Source organism: Topomyia yanbarensis, chromosome 2 (assembly GCF_030247195.1).
Source record: "Topomyia yanbarensis strain Yona2022 chromosome 2, ASM3024719v1, whole genome shotgun sequence".
Taxonomy (NCBI): Eukaryota; Metazoa; Arthropoda; class Insecta; order Diptera; family Culicidae; genus Topomyia; species Topomyia yanbarensis.
This window is the reverse complement of record NC_080671.1, coordinates 345,226,989-345,251,073: the sequence shown is the minus strand read 5'-3', so window position 1 is coordinate 345,251,073 and position 24,085 is coordinate 345,226,989. Positions and strand designations below refer to the sequence as shown.

General features: G+C 41.1%; 1 protein-coding gene across 1 annotated transcript in view; it reads left to right on the top strand.

The window, feature by feature from the left end:
* Positions 1-24,085, top strand: part of LOC131684143 (6-phosphogluconate dehydrogenase, decarboxylating) — a 31,182-nt gene extending 7,097 nt beyond the window's left edge. The window contains exons 2-5 of the mRNA XM_058966727.1: positions 448-556; positions 1,312-1,426; positions 15,564-15,808; positions 22,958-24,085. Coding sequence (XP_058822710.1) covers positions 448-556; positions 1,312-1,426; positions 15,564-15,808; positions 22,958-23,926 — 1,438 coding nt within the window. The 3' untranslated portion in view covers positions 23,927-24,085. The remainder of the gene's footprint in view (positions 1-447; positions 557-1,311; positions 1,427-15,563; positions 15,809-22,957) is intronic.

Here is a 24,085-nt window from a genome sequence, read left to right as displayed (position 1 = left end):
TGTCGAAGCATCAAACCCCCCAAGTATTTCCGATCACGAGATTGTATTATATGTGTACCTTCTCATTATGGATAGCCTTGAATTTTGAAACACTCAGCAGGCTTTTGATACCGTTTTATAGGGGGGGGGGAGTGGTAAGGGTTTCAGCGAGAAAAAAAATCATTTTTTTTCGGGAATTTGTTGTAGAACTTTGGGTGAAGCGAATTGTGTGTTATAATGCATCATTTCAATAACTTCCTGTAATTTTTTCATGCGAAAATATCGACAAGCGTCTCCGTGTTGGAGCTTTTTGTAGAACGTCTTTGGAAAAAACGCGATTTGCGGTGTTACCTGCCATTCAAAAACTACTTAACAGATTTCTTTCAAACTTTGCATACACATTCTATGTTAAAAATATCTAACCTCTACAGACTCGTAAATCGGGAAAAAAATCTCTTTTTTCCACAGGAAAGCAGACATCGCCCTGATCGGTTTGGCCGTCATGGGGCAAAACTTGATCCTAAACATGGATTCAAAAGGCTTCGTTGTGTGCGCTTACAACCGTACCGTTGATAAGGTAGGTCATCATCTAGCTTATTGATTAGTAATCCGATTATATGGGCGATTCACCGTCTACGAAGCTACGTGATTATGGTTGCGCACCGCAGATAAGACTTTGAGTGTGTAATGTGCATCAAAACAAAAAGTGTGCGCAACCAAATTTTGGGATGAAACTCAGTAAATGAAAGTGCTGAAAAGTCAGCAAGGTAATTTCAACCATTTGTAAGATTTTTTTTGCTGAAAATTCTGCAATTTAATTGTCAAATTGACAACACAATCACTGACGTTTTAGTAATCCAGTCCAGATTACTGCAAATTCGGTCATTGTGCTGTCATTTTGATAAGCCAATGAATTTTCAGCAAAAATATCTGTCAAATGGTTGAAATTAAATTGCTGAGTTTTTAGCATTTTCATTTGCTGAGTTTTCAATCCGAAATTTTGGTGTTTGAAATACATGTGCCTTCCTGATCTTTTAAAAGTTGATCAGTGAAATTAAACCAGAGTTTATTTCATGTTAATCTGACAAAATCAAATTCACTGTTTTCAAGTTACACGTACATTTGTAAAGGCATATCGAAATATTTGTAAGTGTATACACATACTTTAAACGCGTTTCTCTCCAAACTTTTTCAAAGTCAGTGTGCATGATTTTTCGGAAATGGCTTAATCTTAAATGTATGTGTATACATTACCTACTAAACTCCCATCATTTGTTCGAAATAAATTCTGACCCGAACTAATCGTAAGTTTGTTGTTTTTTATTTCCCTAGGTCAAGCAATTTCTCGAAAACGAAGCCAAAGGAACTAAAATCATCGGTGCCACTTCCCTGCAGGACATGGTCAATAAATTGAAGAAACCTCGCAAAATTATGATGCTCGTGAAAGGTGAGTGATTGTTTTAACCTGTGCCATTATTGTTAAGTTCAACAGTAATAAACACCGTTGTGGTGGTCATGTTGAACGACCTAAGGTATTTTATCATATCGAAGCGAAGTTTTTCTATATCTTATATTTCGCCCTGTGGTTGGATATTCTTTTCCGACAGGCTTCATAAGCCATATTTTTCGAAAACGCGATTCCTTTTGCATGTATGTACTAGATTAATGACTACATATTTGGAATACTTTAAATTTTTGATTTGAAGTTATATTAAAATTACATCAATGTTATTTAGAGGTTGCTTGGAACCTGGAAATGTAACTGGAAGTTTGCTCCAATATACCTTGATACAGGTATATGTGTATATCGTTGTCGAGAAAAATCCTTGTAAACCTAACATTGTGGATAATCTCGTATACAGATTTAATTGTGCCGGTGCACCAACTGCAAAAGTGCCGCGGCAACCGTGCCTAGTAGGGTGAATTGGGGTATGATTTTATTATGAAGTTGTGTGTTATTTTTTGCGAGATTCTGCCGGAGTTTTACTGAGTAAACCTTTTACCTCTATGTTCAACCATACCATCATCCTTCTTATCATTACCGTATGCGTGATATTGTTTGCACCATTACGCAATGCAAAAATGAAAAGAATTAGATAAATGTTCGGTTTTGATTTTTTATCGTGACTAATGACTTACCTTTCAATTTAGGGGCCGCTTTTCCAAATTTCAGAAGGAAAGTCGTGTAAGGTTTGGAACGCTTTTATCTTTGGCTGTATAATATGGATTTAATCAGTTTCTTAGCCTTAGTCGAAAATATGTTCAGCAATGTTGTAATAAATTTTGGAGTATGTACGATAAGCATTAATAACGAAAAACTGTTTTGAAAAATCATTAGAAAACTACTCGGAAATGATGAAAATTTCCAGAGTCAGAGTCAGAGTCATCAATATTGTGCACCAACCGAACCTTTAAATAATGAAAAGTTTTAAATACAGGTTCGCTACAGATTTGTTTCATTATCATTCGTGTTGAACTGTTTAAAGCGTACAGGGTGTCTCCTCAAAGCGCTCTACAACACCGAGAAGAAAATATTTGTTTGGATGAATCAGTTTGTGTCGAAAATATTTGTTTGGATGAATCAGTTTGTGTCGTTACCTACTACTAACAGAGGCAATTGTTTTCGTTTCTGATGGTTAAAAAAACACACGACGAAAACCCGGATTTTAAAACACCCGACCGAAGCCAGTTCGTGATTGGTTACCGCTAATTTCATGCATCGAACCGCAAATCTTGAACAAAACGATTTGCGATTTTAGTCGGTTAGTCAACCTTGTTGGATGGCTGGAGACTAGACATTCAACATCGGGAGAGACGGTGATTATTAGGATTCAGTCGGCTCCGTGGACTGACTGTAATAATTAGTTTGCACAGTTCTGTTCTAGTAACGTGGGCCAATTGGAACACAATTCTCCCATCCATGGAGCATTTTCTTTGGAAAACAAATTAGCCCTGATAAGAGCTACCAAACCATCAACCTAAAATTAAATTTGAAAATATTTTCCTTCACCAATAAGTTATATATCTGACGGGTAGAAATTAGCATACACACACGGACAAACCCGATTTTAAATCATCTGACTGAAGCTTATTCCTGGTTGGTTCCTACTAGTTACATGCACCGAGCCGCAAATCTTGAACAGTTTTTGTACGAAGCTCGAGCTCTTTGACGATGGAAATTAACTGATTTCATTAGATGGTCAGCCCATTTGGCTTCGAACCAGCACGAATGTAACACATCATTTATGTGTTACATTCGTCCTGGCTAGGCGACACATACGCCCGCTATTTCTGGATGCGGTAAAGGAAGAAAGTTAAAGGGAAAACCAATATCTCGTTCGTTTCGTTTTGGGGTCCGGTTTCTTGTCGGTTGAATCCACCGTCTGCTGAGAAAGGGCTTACTACGACGAGCTTGTCGGTGCCGGAGCATGAAGAGTTTCAATTTGATATTTCTTCTCTCCTTCGATGTATTATATTTTTTGAAGTAAAATACAACTTCCTTGAAACCAACACACACTTATGAAACTTTTGGGGAAAATGCACACATTTTCACGTTCTGAACGTGTTATTACATGTGTACTAGTAAACCAGTGCTCACTATTTCGTATCCTCGAAGAATCCGAAGAAATAGACCTAGCTGGCTTCTTGGGAGCCATTGCGGCTGAGCTCTGGAAGCGTAGATCGATTTTGAAGTCCTGCGCAATCTCACGAACCAGGCGTTGGAAGGATAGCTTGTGGATCAGTAGCTCCTTTAACTTTTGATAGAGGCGAATTTCTCGCATGGCGACATTTCGTGGTAGGTAGCGAAAGCACTTTTACAAACGGCCTTCGTTGCTAACTGCTTTCGGAGAGTTTTCCATCCGGTAAATTTGTGGACTATCTGTAGCCATGACACGAAAAATTCTGATCATTTTTACTTTTCTTTCCAAAAAATCTGGGGTCCCTCAAGGATCTATACTAGACCGCATCAGCTACCTTTATGAGAAAATGTATTGACCAATTTAGGGGTTATAAACAAAGTTAAAACTCAAAAAATCGAAAACAATAATTAGTGAATATTCTGAAAGTACATGCACTAAAGTCTTTTTGTGCAGTTTTTTATGCGACTTTTTTATGCAGATTTTCCAAGTTATGCGGTTTTTTATGCGGATTTTCAAAGTTTTGCGGTTTTTTAATGCGGTACGTATCCCCCGCATAAAAAAATTTCAGAGTACTTTTGAAAATATCTGTGCAAAATTTCATCCACATCGGAGCACTATATTTCAAATTACAACCGTTTGCAACGCACTGGTTCTTCTACGAATCAAGTTAACCCAAAACTTTGAGCGCAATTAACTCGAAATGAACATTCGTAACCAAACGTTGTACCGAGAAACAAGTGCTTTTTGTTCTCTCCGGTGTGGTTTAGTTTTTTCGGTAGTACGAAGGTGCTTGCTGTGGCAGAGGCTGCAGTAAAGCATTACTAATAAATAGTCCCGCGAGTGATAATTATTACCTGCGATATCGGTGAAGGTAGTGCAGTGCAGTGCGTTACTAAACAGTTTTCTTGCCTGAAAGACGGCTTTGTTTAGACGAGCTATATCAGCTCTCTACTGTGTGAAGGTCACGCGGGTGACGGATAAAACAAACGAAGGATCAATTCACCTACCAGCTCGTCAGGAACCAACTGGTGAAGTGTTTCGTTTTTTACTGTTCTTATCGATTTTTTTCTTTTTATCGCTTTTGATTTTTTTAATTTTGGTTTAAGTTAAACAGTGCGGTCGAGCGTGTTGCTCCCGCAACAAAATGGAACAAACAGAAGGATCACCCTCCGAACACGAATCTTATGGGGAAGAGGAACGTATATCTGATTCGGAGACAGGTAATGTTATGGTCTATCCACTTCCCTTACTTTCTCCCAATGTCTCACAGCCCCCCCGAGTCAAGGTTTACCAGGATGGATCCGCTGGTCCTTGGGTAGTATACTTTCGGCCCAAAAATAAACCGTTAAACAGCATAACTGTTGCACGGGAGCTGACAAAACGTTACTCGGCCGTAACCGAGATTAAAAAGGTTCAGTCAGATAGACTGCGCGTAGTCGTTACTGACTTGAAACAGGCCAATGATATCGTTAGCAATAGCCTCTTTACGCTGGAGTATCGCGTCTACATCCCTTCTCGTGATGTGGAGATCGACGGTGTGGTAAGTGATGCGGGTCTAACTGTCGATGATCTGATGAATGATGGGGCTGGCCGCTTTAAGGACCCTAACCTTCAATCAGTTAAGATTTTGGAGTGCAAGCAATTGCACTCAAAGTCCATCGAAGATGGGAATTACTATCCATCAGACTCGTTTCGCGTAACCTTCGCCGGATCTGCACTTCCGAGCTACGTTGAAGTGGGAGGAGCTCGTCTACCTGTACGCCTGTTTGTACCGCGGGTCATGAATTGTTCCAATTGCAAGCAGCTAGGTCACACGGCCACCTACTGTAGCAACAAGCAACGATGCGGTAAATGTGGGGAACGCCATGCGGATGATACTTGCAGTAGGCCCGCTGAGAAGTGTGTTTAGTGTGGGGAGAATCCGCATGCACTTTTGACATGCCCAACGTACAAACTTCACGCGGATAAACTGAAGCGATCCGCCAAAGATCGCTCCAGACGCTCTTACGCAGAAATGCTTAAAAGAGCTGTTCCACTTATCTCCGAAAACCCATTCGCTCTCTTGCCAACTGACGATAACGCCTCTAACGACCCTTGCGAGGGGCATTCTTTGGCTCCGCTTGGAAACTCTAGGAAAAGACCCAATCAAAACTCACCTGAACTTCCTCGTAAGGGTCCTAGATTGTCCCAAACAAGGGTACAAAATAAAAATAATTCATCAACTGGAAGTGCTGGTACAAATCCGAAGATAATACCTCCTGGTTTTGGGAAATTGAGATACAACCAGGAGTTCCCAGCACTCCCCGGGGCACCAAAAATCCCAAGTGCTCCAATTTTACAGTCAGAAACTCAACCTAAAACGGGATTCCTTAAATTTTCTGACATTGTGGACTGGATATTCACAGCTTTCAACATTACCGATCCTCTGAAAAGCTTGCTGGTTGCTATTCTACCAACAGTAAGAACATTTTTAAAACAGTTGACTGAACAATGGCCCCTCCTTACAGCGATCGTATCCTTCGATGGCCAACTTATTGGACGGAATCAAGGATCTGATAACTGTTTTACAGTGGAACTGCAGAAGTATCATCCCCAAAATTGATTCATTAAAACACTTGATAGATTACAATAATTGTGATACCTTTTCCCTATGTGAAACATGGCTTACTTCTAATATAAACCTCAATTTCCACGATTTTAACATTATCCGCTTGGATCGAGAAGACTCATATGGAGGGGTACTTTTAGGGATTTTAGTGCTACTCCTTCAATCGAATCAACCTCCCTTCGACGCCAGGCATTGAAGTCGCTTGTCAAACAACAATCAAAGGCAAAGATCTTTGCATTGCTTCTATTTACATTCCTCCTAGGGCCATGATGGCATATCGAAGATTCTCCAACGTGATTGAACACCTTCCCTCGCCCCGTCTGTTTCTTGGAGTCTTTAACTCTCACGGTACGGGGTGGGGCTGTCTATACGACGATAATCGATCTTCGACAATTCAAGACCTTTGTGACAACTTCAATATGACAATTCTGAAAACAGGGGAAATGAGACGGATTCCTAGACCACCTGCGCAAGCAAGTGCACTGGACATATCTTTATGCTCGACATCACTACGGTTAGATTGCAAGTGGACGGTAATATCTGATCCCCACGGTAGTGACCACTTACCAATTGTAATTGCAATCACCACTGGTTCAAAACCATCGGCACCAATCAATGTTCTCTATGACCTCACACGAAACATTGATTGGAAGAGCTACGCTTCTGAGATATCCAAAACTATCGATTCAACACAGGTACTTCCCCCGGAGGAGGAATATAAGTTTTTGTTCAACTCGATTCTCGATACCGCGATTCAAACTCAGACGAAACGAGTACCCGACGTGAACACCCAAAAACGTTCTCCCAACCCGTGGTGGGACAAAGAGTGCTCAGACGTGTACGCGGAGAAAGCTGCCGCGTATAAAACCTTCCGGAACGACGGGTTAGTTGCTAGATATCGAGTGTACGCGATATTAGAAAAGCGAATGAAAAATTTGATGAAAGCTAAGAAACGTAGTTACTGGTTCCGGTTTGTCGACGGGTTAACAAGAGAAACATCGATGAGCACTCTTTGGGGCACGGCCCGACGTATGCGAAACCGAAACAGTACTAATGACAGCGTGGAATATTCAAACCGTTGGATATTCGATTTCTCCAAGAAGGTTTGTCCGGATTCCGCTCCGGGACAGAAAATCTACCGCGCCGCGTCGCCTTACAATACCGCGAACGAAACACCGTTTACGATGGTGGAGTTCTCACTTGCTCTCTTATCATGTAACAATAAAGCCCCGGGGCCAGATAGAATCAAATTCAACTTGTTGAAGAATCTGCCAGACTGCCAAAAGACGCTTGTTGAATTTATTTAATAGGTTTCTTGAGGGTAACATTGCCCCACATGACTGGAGACAGGTGAGGGTCATCGCCATCCAAAAACCAGCCTCCGACCACAATTCGTATCGTCCGATTGCAATGCTGTCCTGTATCCGGAAGTTATTCGAAAAAATGATCTTGTTTCCCCTCGATAATTGGGTCGAAACAAATGGCTTACTGTCAGATACACAATTTGGCTTCCGCAAAGGCAAAGGGACGAACGATTGCCCTGCGTTGCTCTCAACAGAAATTCAAATGGCATATGCTAACAAAGAGCAGATGGCATCAGTATTCTTGGATATTAAGGGGGCTTTCGATTCAGTTTCTATCAACATTCTTTATGAGAAGTTGCACCAGCATGGTCTTTCGCCAATTTTAAATAACTTTTTGCTAAACCTGTTGTCTGAAAAACAAATGCATTTCTCGCATGGCGATTTATCGACATCACGATTTAGCTACATGGGCCTTCCCCAGGGCTCATGTCTAAGCCCTCTTCTCTACAATTTTTACGTGAATGACATTGACGAATGTCTTGTCAATTCCTGCACGCTAAGACAGCTTGCAGATGACGGTGTGGTCTCTATTACAGGTCCTAAAGCCGTCGACTTGCAAGGACCACTGCAAGATACCTTGGACAATTTGTCTGCTTGGGCTCTCCAGCTGGGTATCGAATTCTCCACGGAGAAAACTGAGCTAGTCGTATTTTCTAGAAAGCGTGAACCAGCGCAACTACAGCTTGAAAAAATAATGGATCAAACTATTGCTCAGGCTTCAACATTCAAATATCTCGGTGTATGGTTCGACTCTAAAGGTACCTGGGGATGTCACATTAGGTATCTGAAACAGAAGTGCCAACAAAGGATCAACTTTTTCCGTACAATAACTGGAACATGGTGGGGTGCCCATCCAGGAGACCTAATCAGGCTGTACCAAACGACGATATTATCAGTGTTGGAGTACGGATGTTTCTGCTTTCGCTCCGCTGCGAACATACACTTCATCAAACTGGAGCGAATCCAGTATCGTTGCTTGCGTATTGCCTTGGGTTGCATGCACTCGACCCATACGACGAGTCTCGAAGTGCTGGCGGGCGTCGATGAGTCTCGAAGTGCTGGCGCTGAAAAATCGATTCTGGGACCTCTCATATCGATTGCTCATTCGATGCGATATTCTGAACCCATTGGTGATTGCAAATTGCGAAAGGCTTGTCGAGCTTAATTCTCAGACCCGATTCATGTCCTTGTACTTCGATTACATGGCACAGAACATCAATTCATCTACGTATAACGTCAACCGTGCTCATCTCTTAGATACTTCTGATCCAACTGTATTTTTCGATACATCCATGAAGGAAGAGATTTGTGGAATTCCGGATCATATTCGCCCACAAGTGGTCCCAAATATTTTCTATAACAAATACCATCAAGTCGACTGCGCCAAAATGTTCTACACTGACGGATCAATTCTCGACGGGTCCACAGGCTTCGGTATCTTCAACGAAAATCTTGCTGTCTCATTCAAACTTAATGATCCTGCTTCAATTTACGTCGCAGAATTAGCTGCCATTCAGTATACTCTCGGGATCATTGACACCCTCCCTCAGACCATTACTTCATCGTTTCGGATAGTCTCAGCTCCATTGAGGCCATCCGTGCGGCGAAGCCTGGAAAGCACTCACCGTATTTCCTGGGGAAAATACGGGAATATCTGAGTGCTTTATCTGAAAAATCTTACCAGATTACCTTGGTTTGGGTCCCGTCACATTGTTCTATTTCGGGAAATGAGAAGGCGGACTCTTTAGCCAAGGTGGGCGCATTAGAAGGCGACACTTACGAAACACCAATTTGCTTCAATGAATTTTTCAGTATCTCTCGTCAGAGGGCGGTCGATAGTTGGCAAACCTCATGGAGCAATGGGCATCTGGGACGGTGGCTACATTCCATTATCCCGAAGGTATCAACGAATGCTTGGTTTAAGGGGTTGGATGTGAACCGGGACTTTATTCGTACGATGTCAAGGATCATGTCCAACCATTACTCGTTTGACGCGCATCTCCGTCGTATAGGGCTTGCTGAAAGTAATCATTGTGTTTGTGAGAACGGCTATCACGACATCGAGCATGTTGTTTGGCTGTGCGCAGAGTACTGTGTTGCCAGGTCCCAACTAATAGATTTCCTTCGGGCCCGAGGTAGATCACCCTATGTCCCAGTCCGGGACGTCCTGGCAAGCCGTGACCACCCCTATATTTTTCTTATCTATATCTTTTTGAAAACTATTGATGTCCAAGTTTAATACATTTTCCCCTCTCTCATTCACAGTAGAATCTCACCAACCTATCCCTGTATCTACAATATGGCATTGCTTTACGAGTCTTCGGTGCATACCCTTCTTGATAACCGTCAATCCAGAACATCATGACATACCTCACATGCAGATGATATAGAGAACATCATGACAGCATCAGAGTGCCAATAGTTATCCGAAATATCGACCCTCCCCTCGCCCCTGCGATTACAGTCTGGAAACTACAACACTACAACAAAGTGTGCATATCCGCCACAATGATCAATCAGCAAACGACGATGTCAATTACACAGTATGTATCCCACTTCCTACCTTTTTCCTTTACTTACATAAGAGGGGAGCAAGCCGCCCCTAAATACGGCTTTCCCTTCCCCCACTAACATGTAACATGTAATTAAAAAAAATAAATTATCGGCCTCGTTAAGCTACAGCATTTGGGCCTAAATAAATGTATTTAAGATAAAAAAACTCGAAATGAAGTTTTTTGAAAAGTACCGTTGCGGAGAACGTGATATCTCAAAAACTATTCATCCAATTTTCAAAAAGTTTGTTTTTGAATGGTTTGTATCTACATTCTCGTGTACTTGAACGGTTCATTTTTCATCAGAAAAATTTTGATTCTTTGCAATGAATTTTCGTTTAAAATTTTGAACACCACAAAACTCATACTTTTGGTCAACATGTTTTTTTTGTAAGAAAAAAATTTGTTGGGAGCCGATCCGTTCAAGTACACCACAATACAACAATCTTTTTAGTTTTTTGATTTCAATTGAGCGGTTCGGCTTGGCGAGCGTTCACCGCAAACCTCTGCCAAAAGACACGCTTCGGGGGATGGACCATAACTTCGAAAACCTCGAATATTTTTTTAATTCAACTTGTTTTTTCTATCTTCGATAGTGCTACCATAGAACTATCTTTCGCTTTTTCAAATAAAATTTGCATAAAGCACTTAAAAAAATCACAAACTTAGCTCACTTTTTCGCCACAACTTTATATATAACCCCTTTATTAAATGGTTGTATTCAGATTGTCATATTTCAAAAAAATTGACATGTGATAACTCCCAAAACTTTTTTAGTTACGCTCATTCTACAGACTAGCATAAAAATTGTAACATTTGGATAGAGTTTTGTCTTTAGTTGCATAATAATGATAAATAAATTAATAATAAATAAAATAACCATGAGCGCGCCGCGTTGTGTTGTGACAATTTGCGGCAATAAAATTCATACATTTTCGAGGTAACTCTTTCAGATCACTCTGGTAGCGAATTTTACTGATAATGGCTACTGAAATCCGCTCAGAAATGCTCTCAGAGTGATCTGAGAGGGTTCACTCGAAAACGCTATCAGTGAGTGATGCTCGTGCGTACCGATCTAATGGGTGGCAACTAAAATTTTAGATTTTTTACTCAAGCTGTCAAAAAAAAACGTACTTGAAGATCCGATTTATTAAAATTAAAGATGTATTCTCCATTGCTGAAAAAAATAGTGAACGTTTCAAAACAGTTCGAATGATTCTATCATTCAACGGTTTGCGATTCGTGGCTCTCCGGTTTTTATATACCAATTGGATTAAAATCCCGAAAGAATCTTCAATTGGGCTACGCTGAAGCAGATTAGTCGGTCTGTGGTTTTTGGGTACAAATGGGATCGAATGGGTATTCAGGAACGATTGTGTTTTTTGGCGTAATGCGATGACGCTTTATCCGTCTAAAACACGTGTTGTCCATCTGTATGATGTTTCTGTAAAAACGGGATCAAAATTTCTTCATTCATTCTTTCTGATGCACATCTTGATTGATAGTCAAACCATGGCCTGATAAAATGGATGCGTCATTAAAAACTATGACTCCTCGTTAAAAATTATACACATTGAACTCGGTCTGACCATTTCTTATCTACTTTCGGATGGAAGATAATGCATTAAGTATTTTAAAAATTTCGAAAGAGCTGACACAGAAATATTCAACTGTGACAAATATCTCGAAACTTCGCCCAGATAAACGTAGAATTGTGGCGACAAGTCTTTAATGCATCTACATGTCTGCTAACAATGTTGAGATCGACGGTGCGGTTATCGAATTGAGTTTGTTTTGCGGGTCCTTATTGAAGCTCGGGGTTGCCTATTTTAAGATCTTCTTGGTCCAGTGAGCGAAGATTTTGAATGGCAATCGCACTGGACGGTGTACCTTCAAACTTCCATCGTGTAACCTTCGGTGGGGTTACTTTGCGTTTAACTACGACTTTTTCGGCAAGGATCGTCTGCCTATTCGGCTGTTTGTAGCGCGCGTCATGCATTTCTTAGTAGCACTACATACGAGCAAATAGGCTATTGTAGCAATAAGGTTTGGTGGGGCAATTGCACTGAGAAAAATGAGGATAACTCTTGCGTTGAGAATGCAAGCCGACGCAAACAGCTGGTCTTAGAATTGTGAAATCAAACCAGGAGTTTACAGTGCTTCCAGAAAATCAAAAACCAACGGTTAAGTTTCAATTCCGTGTATGTTTCTGTTATCTTTTCGGTAATAATACAATTGCGCATTGCAGTATTGCACTTCTTTTACCGTAATGATAATAAACTGTGGAATGACGAATTTCGATAGCTGCACATGTACACACTTAGAAATATTTACAGTATTCGGTCATTTTTTACCGAATTTTCAACAGCTGAACGTTCGGTAACCAGTTCGGTAATTGAACAAGTTACAGAATGTTCGGTAATTATTTTTTTGCTGATCTGTCAAAAACTACCGAATAGTTCGGTAATTCTAATACAAATGTTACCGGACGTTTTCGGTACATTCAGTATTTTTAATGCAAATCAATTATATAAAAATATTTCGTATTTTTATATAAAAAACTAATGGATAACTTTTAAACTTTTATTGTGGCCTTAATCTTTGTCAATTTCATTGCATTAATAAAAGCAGCGCAGCTATTCGCTAGTGAAAACATGTCACGGGAAAGGTCCTGAAACTTTTTAGCTGCGGTCAATAAAAATCTATGCGCCGCAATGTATCATAATGTATGAATTTACTGATAAAATCGGCCACTAGAGCTGGCATTCCGCTGCATTGCGCTTCAGCCAAATAATTGCTTACCGAAAATTTACTTAAGTAGACAGCTTTCATTCGCGAACACGACCACTAATATTAAACTAAGTAACGCTCTGCAAAACACTATCACAATTGCAAATGGCCGCAGTTTGACAGTTAATTTTCACTGATAATCGAATTTGTCGAAATTCGGTAATGAATAGTCATTTTTACCATACATTCGGTATTACTGTACGAATTGTACTTTTAATTACAGATTTTGGTAAAACTATTCGTATTCAACAGAACGTTCGGTAAAGTTTGACATATATTCTGTCAAAGAAACCATGTTTACCGAATAATCAGTTATCTTTTGATCTTTACCGAAATTTGCGTCAAAAAAATTACCGAACAGCGAAATCCAATTTGAGTGTGTATGTTCATCACACAACCAAACAAATTTTGCACCATGTTTCAACTTCGATTTATTCCTGTGATTATATTAGAACTGAGTCATAGCAGTCGGAATTCTAGTAGATTTCTGCTGGAATTCTGGCAAAAGACGCAAGTGAACTTTCAGACAGCGTACGATACTTTGTACCGGACTCTCACCTTGGATTCTACGGACCCGGACCTGTCCATGGATACGGATTAAAGCAGTTTCTGGATTTCAATCAGTTTCCACACACTCAATTCGGCTCGGTAATTTCCCAACAGCTGTGTGGTCAGCAAATTCAGAAACAGATATCGTCGTAAAGTGAAATTTGTTTGATGATTTTCAGTGAAGTATTTTCCGTGTCTCATCTATCAAGTGTCACTTTTATTGAGTACTCAGCAAACAAAATTGTTTACTGAGAGCTCAGCTGTTGAGATTTCGGCAAAAGATTCGAAAAAAACTGAGACTCGGTAGTAAAAATTAAGAGTGCATCCCCTTACCCCATACCACGTTTGAACGTGATCCAGGCCCAGACTTGGTTGTTAGATACAGAGTACATTTTTTCTATTTCGATTATAGAGGTTTTAACCTTAAGGTTATTCGCCTCTTCGGGTTAGAAAAATCTCTTATGAAAAATTTCTAACCCTATGTGCGGGGTCGGGACTCGGACCCAGGTGCGCTGCGTACAAGGCAATCGATTTACCAACACGCTACGCCCACCCCCTGTAGATTACAATTGTCTGGATCCGAACCGTCAGTTCAGATACGTGGATTCAAACCGTAATTTTCTTTTCCGTACATAACGGGGAGAACTGTTTATATTTGGGTGTCCGCTACCTTGATGTTGAGGTCTGGAAAAGAAAATATATTGAAAGCTTTCCGAGTGCCAGCCGGTCTGCAAATACGCCCATGTCTGTGTTTAGTGTAGTGAAAAACGATACCCCTCTCTTCCTTTGATGGAAAGAAATGCATATAATTTCGCTGATGTTTAAAAATGCATCACAAGTGATCTGCCCCTAGAGTTATGCCCTTCAAAATAAAAGCAATCAAAAATTCTTTTTTCATTCAAATAACCTAAAAATGCCTCTAATAGCTCATTTACCATGAGAAGAATACTACACACCAAAAAAATCTGAATTTTATCGTTGACGTAATTGCAAACATGACACAATTCAACAAACCGTAATTTACGAAATGACGGAACATTACCGTGTTCCGTTTTATTTTACATGAAACATATACTTTACATGCGCAATGACATAAAATTACACTTCCTACCATTGAGAACAAATGCTGTATGTGGAGTAAAATTACATGATTTACGAAATTAAACGTCATGTAAAATTAAAATCAAACGTAAAACTAATTCATTTTTGATGCTCGTATAACTGTATTGTTCTCTCAAAATTTGTTTTATATTATGACCGTTCCACTACAAATAATCAACATGCAAGCTGAATCATGTTTGAATCGTTCATTTTGATTTAAATTTAATTAACTTGATCGATTTTTATTAAATTAAAATAGAAAAAACATTCGGTTTACTAATAGTCACTAATAGAAAACCGCTAATTCTCAAAATAAAAAAAAAAGTTTCCCCATTGAGCCGTAATGTATGTGCTAACGATGTCGATAATACCCACGTTTCCCTACAATCACGCGAAATGCATCCACGGCAATATACTGACGTTCGTTGCAATCTTACGAAGCATAGCCCGCAAAATAACCCTGTACACCATGAGAAATAGGCTCGGCTCGTGGAATAAGCGATCGAAAGTAGGGTAAACAAAAAAAATGAAAACTCCCCGCAAAGCTTCTGCGCCTTCCATCGTTGCATAAAAGGTTGTATTTTGTTTGAATGAATTTATTGGCCTGACTGACCTTCATCGAGAATAGGGTATATAGGTGTTATTTCACGATCACACATCGGCCGGTCTTGGGGTATGACAGTTTCGTGAGCCACTTCATGTTAGATGCAATCAGGATTTGCCATTAGACGTTCAGTAGACCTAATGCTCATAGGGAACCTGCTCAACAAGTGCTGCGGACTGAGCCTATCACTTTCAGTTTTGATCAGTTCATACGGCTGTCGATCGCTTGATGCCGTAGGTGACCGGTGACACGCACGACTTAAAGGTTACGCAGTCCTCTATTCGAGAGTTCATAGACAAGCTGAAATCACGTGTCAGTAATAAATAATAAAGGTGCCGCTAATTTAAAAAAACTGCTCTCCATTTATCGTTACAGCCGGTAGTGCGGTGGATGATTTCATTAAACAATTGCTTCCGTTGATCGAGAAGGGTGACGTCATTATCGATGGAGGTAATTCCGAGCATCAGGACTCGGCTCGCCGCTACGAAGAGCTGAAAGCGAAGGGTATCCTGTACGTCGGATCGGGTGTTAGTGGTGGAGAGGAAGGTGCTAGATATGGTCCCTCACTGATGCCCGGAGGTCATCCGGATGCTTGGCCCTTGATTAAGAATATCTTTCAGGTAAGATCTGTTGCGTAAAAAACTATTTTCAGAGTGCTAGGAAGTGATTGTTTATCTACTCAGTTTACATTTTTCAGTCTGTTTATTTAACACGGTACTTTGCGTGAGTTTTACTGTTCCTACTTTTTTGAATTTTAAAAAGACTATGGATAGTCTTAAAAACTAGTGTGGTATAGGGGGAAATAATTAGATTTTGCAAAGAATGGGAATTTTGTTCAAACGACAAAGACTAGTTTGAAAAAAGGGAATATAATCGTAAGTGCGCGAGGGTTATAGATGTTTCGTGTAGTAGGGTTCGAATGTTAATTAGTACTGATGTTATTGTTTTAGAATTCGAGGATTGAAGTTGTCGCAAAGATCGTGTAGTAGGGTAGATGGCCAAGAAGATAACCCCATGATGTACTGTCGGACTTGAACTTTCGGTGCCTAACCGTAACTTCAGGAAGAATTCAGGCAGCGGCGTAGTTAGAAAATTTGGGGGGGATATGCATGTTTTATGTATTTATTTAGGGTAAGGTGGGGCAAATCCGACCGTTGAGTAAACCCGACCCCCCTCTGTTATCGAAAATCGGAAGCACTTCGCGAATTGTTGTCATTGTTGTCGTGTGAAATATATCTTTATTGTTATTATTTTTTTTTTTTTGCGCAATGGTTCATAATTACAAACGAAAGATACAAAAATGTGATGAATTCGTCGAGCAATTGTTCCGATAAAAATGGAAATATCTTTACGTGTTACGTGCTCGTGATTTTGACATTCCAAGATTGACATTGAATTCCATTTTCTTCATGTTACAATTCAATAACAATAACATTTATTGATCGATCATTGAAAACCCATAAAATTTGGGTAATATCTGTACTACATCAACCGAAAACATAGGCGGTCGGGCTTATCCCACCATTTTTGAAAACAGCAAAAATGAACGTTTTCGTAAAACGCTTGCGTCTCGAAATTTTGCCAAGGTACGAATAAAATGCTATACATAGAAAGTTGCCCAGAACCTTTAATTTGGTATATAAAACGACTTGATGTTAAATGAGCATTTTACAGCCAAAACCATTTACTAGGTCGGATTTGCCTCACCTTACCCTGTACAATATATGTAAAAAAAAAACAAATAAAAAAATAAAAAAAAAATGTTTGTATGTATGCATGCATCTATGTTTATATGTATATATGTTTTTAGAGAGCAGAAAAAATGTTAAAACACCAAGAACAACAACACACTCCAATCCAACTACTTAGTAGTTAGTTCTTTTGGTAGGGTTGCAGAGTCCATTCTCGACACACAACCAGTTTTAGATCATCCACACAACGTAGCAGTTTCTGTATGGCAGTAGGAAAGCTAGATGTAGGTCGAGAATTAGTGCTCTTCCCCTACGAGGACAGTTACGGAGCCCTTCTGTCCTTCGCCTCCATTGTGCCATTTAGGTCCACTTCCTTGTTGAGCTCCCGATTTAAACGCGAACTACTTGCTTCTCGACGATGGGCCTAGCCCAAGGATGCAAAATGCCTACCTTTTCTGCAGCTGTAATTTTTCTGCCTACATTCTCATTTCTCTTTCGACGCTGCTGTCGTTCGCTAGTGTAGGACGCCCAGCACTGTACGGCAGTCTGTAAGCAAAGCAGTAACATGATAAAAAATACTGCCCCCAGTACAGCCACCAGACGCAAGAGGTACAGCTTATCTTTCCTTATTTTACACTTTTTAATATTTTTAATCTATTCAATATTTTTAATCACAAACGACGACAATGAATGCGGTTCGTTTACCCCACGACCGGCATTAATGCTTTCGTGTGCGGGCTTCTCCCTTTGACTATGCAGAGAAAAGTGTACAAACTTTACTACGCCAAGCTCTCACCGAGCAGTCGGAGTACATCAGCAAAACAAAAATGTATTCTACTGCTGTACAGGAAAATGTACTCGGTTTGGCTACCGTTCTGGCTGTAGTAATGCGTCGCTGTAGCGGACTGTACGGCTTGGGCAAATGTAAATATACCGAAAAAAATGTAGTTTACCGGTACCGTTGGTATCCCTCTAGCCTACTCCGACGGAGAATTCCCCGGTGGAAGAAATTCTTCCTAAACTGAGCAAACCAGGTGCCGGGGTCAGTTCGGCGATTCCGGTGGAGCAGGAGGTCCGGTTCGCTGGTGTCCTGATGACCCGCGACTGGTGGTGTCTCGTCGCGGTCTACTTAGTCTAGTCCCCGGGGGTGAATCTTACGCTGACAGAGAGTTCCCCGGCGAAAGAATTTCTCCCGATACCGATTCTTCTTTGAGTTCGCTATATTTCTATCGGGCCAACCGGTAGGGTTCCGTTGTCGGTCGGGCGATTCCAGATGGAGTGTGGCGTCCGGTTTCCTAGCGTCCCGACGACCCATACTCGGTGCTCTGTCGCAGTCTACTCGACTAGTCCTCGGCGGTGGATCTAGCCTTCTCCTGCGGAGAGTTCCCTGGCTGTGATTTCTCTCCCGAAGCTGTTGCTCGCTGTTCATCGCGCCATTTCCGCTGTACGTCGGCCATAATCCGCATCACCACTCTGTTAACCGCGTTCCATGTGTTTACGTCTCTTACTTTAGTGTAGGCTTCATTATCCGGGTTGATGTCCGGTCCTCCCGTTTTAAGTAGCTCCCTGCATGTCGCTTCGAACCTCGGACATTCGAAGATCACATGCTCCGGTGTCTCCTCAACGTTTTCACACTCCAGGTACAACGATGACGTTGCGTGCCCGAACCGATGACGATACTTCCTGAAGCAGCCGTGGCCCGACAGGAGCTGTGTCAGGTGAAAGTCAGCCTTCGTCCTTCCTATTGACCCACGTCGACAAGTTTGGGATGAGCCGGTAGGCCCATTTTTCTTTTTCTCTACAGTCCCATTCCTGCTGCCACGTCGCCATCGATTCGATTCTTACGCATTTCTGGTGTTTCTTTGATTGTAGCACTCGATATCCTCCACCAGTGTGATGCAGATGGGGATCATCCAGGCGATAACGCATACTGAATCCGACGATATTGTTCTGTACGTGCTCACGACTCGTGCGGCCGTCAGCCGGAACGTCCTGTTCAGCTTTTCGCGATTCCACTTGGTTTTCAACGCCGCGCCCAAGGCGGGAACCCTATTTCGCAGTGTTTATGGCGAAACCTAGATAGCGTCTAAACCGTTGACTTTAGAGGTATAGTTTGTTCGGAGAAGTTGTTGTTCTTATGATTGCGCATCCACAGAAGTATACCGTTCAGTGATTAATTCACCTATAAGTGATATACGAAATTTATTTTCCGAACTAAATAAGATAGAGACTTTGTGTCTTCGACAAAGTTGTAGTAAATGCTATTACAAAAGAAATTGCTGAAGACATCATATATCTAGCTTTAATAGTTTACGAGTTATGGAACATATTTTATGGAAGACCCCTTAAAATTAGTTTTTTCATGATAACTTTTTTAGACGTTCTCGTATCTTCTTGGAATCTTCCACAAAGTTGTTTGCGGTATCGAAACACATATTTTTGCCGAACATAGTTAATTCCTATCTGTTGAATTTAAAAAGATATTCCAAATTTTACGATTTTTTTGGGGTAACTTCCACCTTAAATAATTCGTTAAGGAGCAAAAAGGAGCAAACAACATCATAACATACTGAAAGTACTATCTTTTTACTTCCATATAGTGGCCCGATTGTTAGTCGACGCGATTCTCCCCGAGAGTTATGTTCAATACAATATGCCATCGCAGTGGTATAAAATGAAATGCTCAAGCGCACTTCGACAAACAGCTTCATGTTTTTATGCCATATGCCATTGTATTGAACATAACTCTCGGGGAGAATCGCGTCGACTAACAATCGGGCCACTATATGGAAGTAAAAAGCTAGTACTTTCAGTATGTTATGATGTTGTTTGCTCCTTTTTGCTCCTTAACGAATTATTTAAGGTGGAAGTTACCCCAAAAAAATAGTAAAATTTGGAATATCTTTTTAAATTCAACAGATAGGAATTAACTATGTTTGGCAAAAAAATGTGTTTTGATACCCCAAACAACTTTGTGGAAGATTTTAAGAAGATACGAGAACGTCTAAAAAAGTTATCATGAAAAAACTAATTTTAAGGGGTCTTCCATATAATATGTTCCATAACTCGTAAACTATTAAAGCTAGATATATGATGTCTTCAGCAATTTCTTTTGTAATGGCATTTGCTACAACTTTGCCGAAGACACAAAGTCTCTGTCTTAATTAGTTCGGAAAATAAATTTCGTATATCACTTATAGGTGAATTAATCACTGAACGGTATACTTCTGTGGATGCGCAATCATAAGAACGACAACTTCTCCGAACAAAGTATACCTCTAAAGTCAACGGTTTAGACACTATTAATTTTGAGCACGAAAACGACGTTTTAAAACACTGTGCATTGTCTCCGTCACCGACATCTTCACTAGATTCTCACCCATCACCGTTGACACGGCGTCCGCAAAACCCACGATTTCCTTGGCTGTGACTCTCATTGACTCTTACCCTTATCAGCACAGCTCCTTATGGCAAACTAGCTTGCAAAGCTTGATCTCCCGTTTGAAAGCGGCCCTAACTTTCTGAAACGTCGCTTGCGTTCCTCTCTCACTCTCCGATCTTGCTTTCTGAGCATGTCTTCTGACTCTAAGACAAGCAGCGTGTAGCGTACTGAGCTACTACTTTGACCAGTAAGCTGGACGCCGTCTAGTTTTCGCGGCATTGTAACGTCACAATCCTTCTCGTTAGATCAGCCGTATCAACGTTCTTGATTCCGCTGTCCGGCCGAACTTCTAAGCAAAGAGGTTTTTGTTGAAGGCTTTCATCTTGCACTTTAGCTTGCCGGTCGTCCTTCATCGTGCAGCAGCAGGGTTCCGTTGGCCGATGCAGTAGCAAATCGCCTGGTGGTCACTATGGGGATACCTCTCGCACACTCTCCAGTCCATGTTCGCCATGTTCAGTGATAGAGTTTTGTCACGATACCAGAAGCCATTTAGCTCCCCGCTTCGCCGCGATCCACTTAATGTAGTCCACGGCGGTAGACCTAGCCTCCACAACGAGCCGACCGGTAGGTGCCGAGGTCTGTTGCCAATTTTCACTATTATTCTCAGAAATATTCTCAGAAGATGAAAATGAAGCAAATGAAGCTTTGAGAATTCCACGTAAAATATTATGCATATTTTTTTTGAACACATTCAATTTTTTCAAATTTCAATAAAATGATTCGAGGGAGGGGGGTTCCTTCCCAAATCCCCCCCCCCCGCTACTACAGGAATGCAGTGCAAAAGCCTGTGATATTGATTTGACAAGCTTCAATGTCGTGTCGAAAGACGGTTGATTCGATGGAATACGAATATTTTGGCTCAAATGGCACGTGAGGTCGGAGATTTTTGCTTTGCCATTTCTTATAATCATTTCCCTTGGATGAAGTTCAGGACCGGATTTTTTTCTCTTATCCAACTTATCGAAAGGGCTGGCTTAGGACCAACGAAGTCAATCGCAATCGAATGTCTGGGAACTCAAATAACGTAGATAGTGTTTATGCTATATTTCACCCTAAAGAGGAAAATTTGGTAAAAACCAAAATTTCTCACTAGGGTGAAAATTTGTTGGTAAAAACCAGTCTTTGCACAGGAGGGCACAAATCCTTATTTCATACTATGTTGCGTTTCGGCTTCGCCTCATCAGAAACCGACACTAATTTATTGTCGGAATAGATTAGCGCCGGCTTGACGCAAATCCCTTAAAACTAAAACACACTATGAGTTTCAATCGAACGACTGATCAAACGTGATGTCCCGTTCGAGCAGAAGTTCTGTTTACGCCGATGAGACACAGTGAAGTCGAAACTTGTCTTGGCTTAGCAGGCCTATGCGAAAGCATTATGCTATATTTCACCCTAAGGAGGAAAATTTGGTAAAAACCAAAATTTCTCACTAGGGTGAAAAGGTAGATAGTATTGACAATGCTTCGTTCTTCGATTCGGGTTCAGCAGGCATGGACCGTAATTTGTCCGAGCTAAGTGATTGCAGCCTGACTATCGGAGCAGAGGTTTATAACTTTGCCGGGCAAGCTCTGTTGAAGGGCCGATTGTGCTCCGCACATAATCGCCAAGATTTCTGCTACAGTACAGTATCTACCTACCGAGAGTTGCAATCTCATTTCACGACAGAAGACACCAGCACCAGCACGACTCTCAAGGGTCAAGGCCCAAGGGTATGCAATTTGATGGCATTCTTGATTGTATTCGCGTCCCGAGCAGCACCGCTTGTTGATTAGCAGTTTCTACAACAAAACTTGTTGAAAAGAAGCGTACATAAACCAGAATTATTCAACTGATTTAGCAACTGAAAAAGCGCACCAGCAAAAGTTTATGGTTATGCAACAAACCGCGGCGATTACATGTTGCAAGTGTTGCTTGGGGTAATAAGTATGCCCATCTTTTCCAACTGTACTGTGTCCGTCGTACCCAACATGATATCAAATTGAAAAATGTTTCTAAATCATGAACGCCTCATTGAAATTTCTGTTTTTTCAACAGTCATGTGCTAAATTGATGATGATGGCTACCTAAACCCAAAAATATTTTTCGGGATCAACGAAAGCTGTTTGAATCGTTATTTTCGGCTGCCAAAAAATTATACACTCAATTCGGCTCGTCAATATATTTTCCGACTATCAGCGTTGAAACGTCACTTTTACTGAGATCTCAGCCAAAAAATTGTTCACTGAGGTTTCATCTGTTGAGATTTCGGTAAAAGATGCGAAAAAAGCTGAGATTCGGTAGAAAAAAATTACGTGTTATTGTGCTCTCGAGAAATAAATATGTTTTACTGAAATATTTGATAATGTGCGTATTAGATAATAGCAGTATCTTTCGGAATCATTTGAAATCTTCTAAAAATCATATAGTATCAGTACCATTCAACTGAATTTTTCATTTTGTGAGAAACACAATTTGTCCATCTTACTGTCCGTCTTCGACGCAGTTCCCCTATATAGATAGATAGATAAATTAGGTGTCAATCTTTCACAGATCACATTTAAGGTCTTATTACCGTATTTGAGACCATGAAATTGTGCACCTTCAACTCTTTGATATGTTACCCTTTTCGAAACTACAAACACCTTTCCTTCCAGGCAATCTGCGCCAAATCGAACGGAGATCCGTGCTGTGAATGGGTTGGCGAAGGCGGTGCCGGTCATTTCGTCAAGATGGTGCACAACGGCATCGAGTATGGAGACATGCAGTTGATCTGCGAGGCGTACCATCTGATGTTGGCACTTGGTATGACGCAGAAGGAAATGGCCCAGGAATTCGACGAGTGGAACAAGGGTGTGTTGGATTCGTTCCTAATCGAAATTACGCGAGATATATTGAACTACAAGGACAACGACGGATATTTGCTGGAGCGTATCCGGGACACGGCTGGACAAAAGGGTACCGGAAAGTGGACGGCTATCGCTGCGCTGCATCATGGTGTTCCGGTTACGCTGATAGGTGAAGCAGTCTTTTCACGTTGCTTATCCGCCCTCAAGGAGGAACGAACCAAGGCTAGCAAGCAGCTATCGGGACCGAAAATGAAGCCCTCGGTCACGGATAGAAAAGCATTCTTGACTCATATTCGCAACGCTCTGTACTGTGCCAAGATTGTTTCCTACGCTCAAGGGTTCATGCTGTTGCGGGAAGCTGCCAACGAGTACAAGTGGAATCTGAACTACGGCGGAATTGCTTTGATGTGGCGTGGAGGTTGTATCATTCGCAGTGTTTTCCTCGGTAACATTCGAGACGCTTTCGTACGGAACCCGCAGCTGTCCAATCTATTGTTGGATAACTTCTTCAAGGATGCCATCGTAAAGAATCAACAATCGTGGCGTGAGGTGGTCAGCCTAGCTGTTCTGTGGGGAGTACCGGTTCCCGCATTATCAGCCGCGTTGGCCTTTTTCGATGGCTACCGCGCTGAGCGCCTACCAGCTAACCTGTTACAGGCGCAGCGTGATTACTTCGGTGCGCACACCTACGAACTGCTGGGCAAGGAGGGCAAATTCGTGCACACCAACTGGACCGGAAAGGGAGGGAACGTTTCGGCCAGTACTTACTTGGCGTAATCCACTGAAAGTTTGTTTTTTTGTGAAATCAATCAACATTCCCGGTCATGACAGTGATGCATTTTCGGAAATTACGCACAAATCGTTATTTATTATTACTCATTCCTTTAGATTTCAAAATTATATGTTTTAATGAAAAAGGTTGTTTAGGATTGTTTA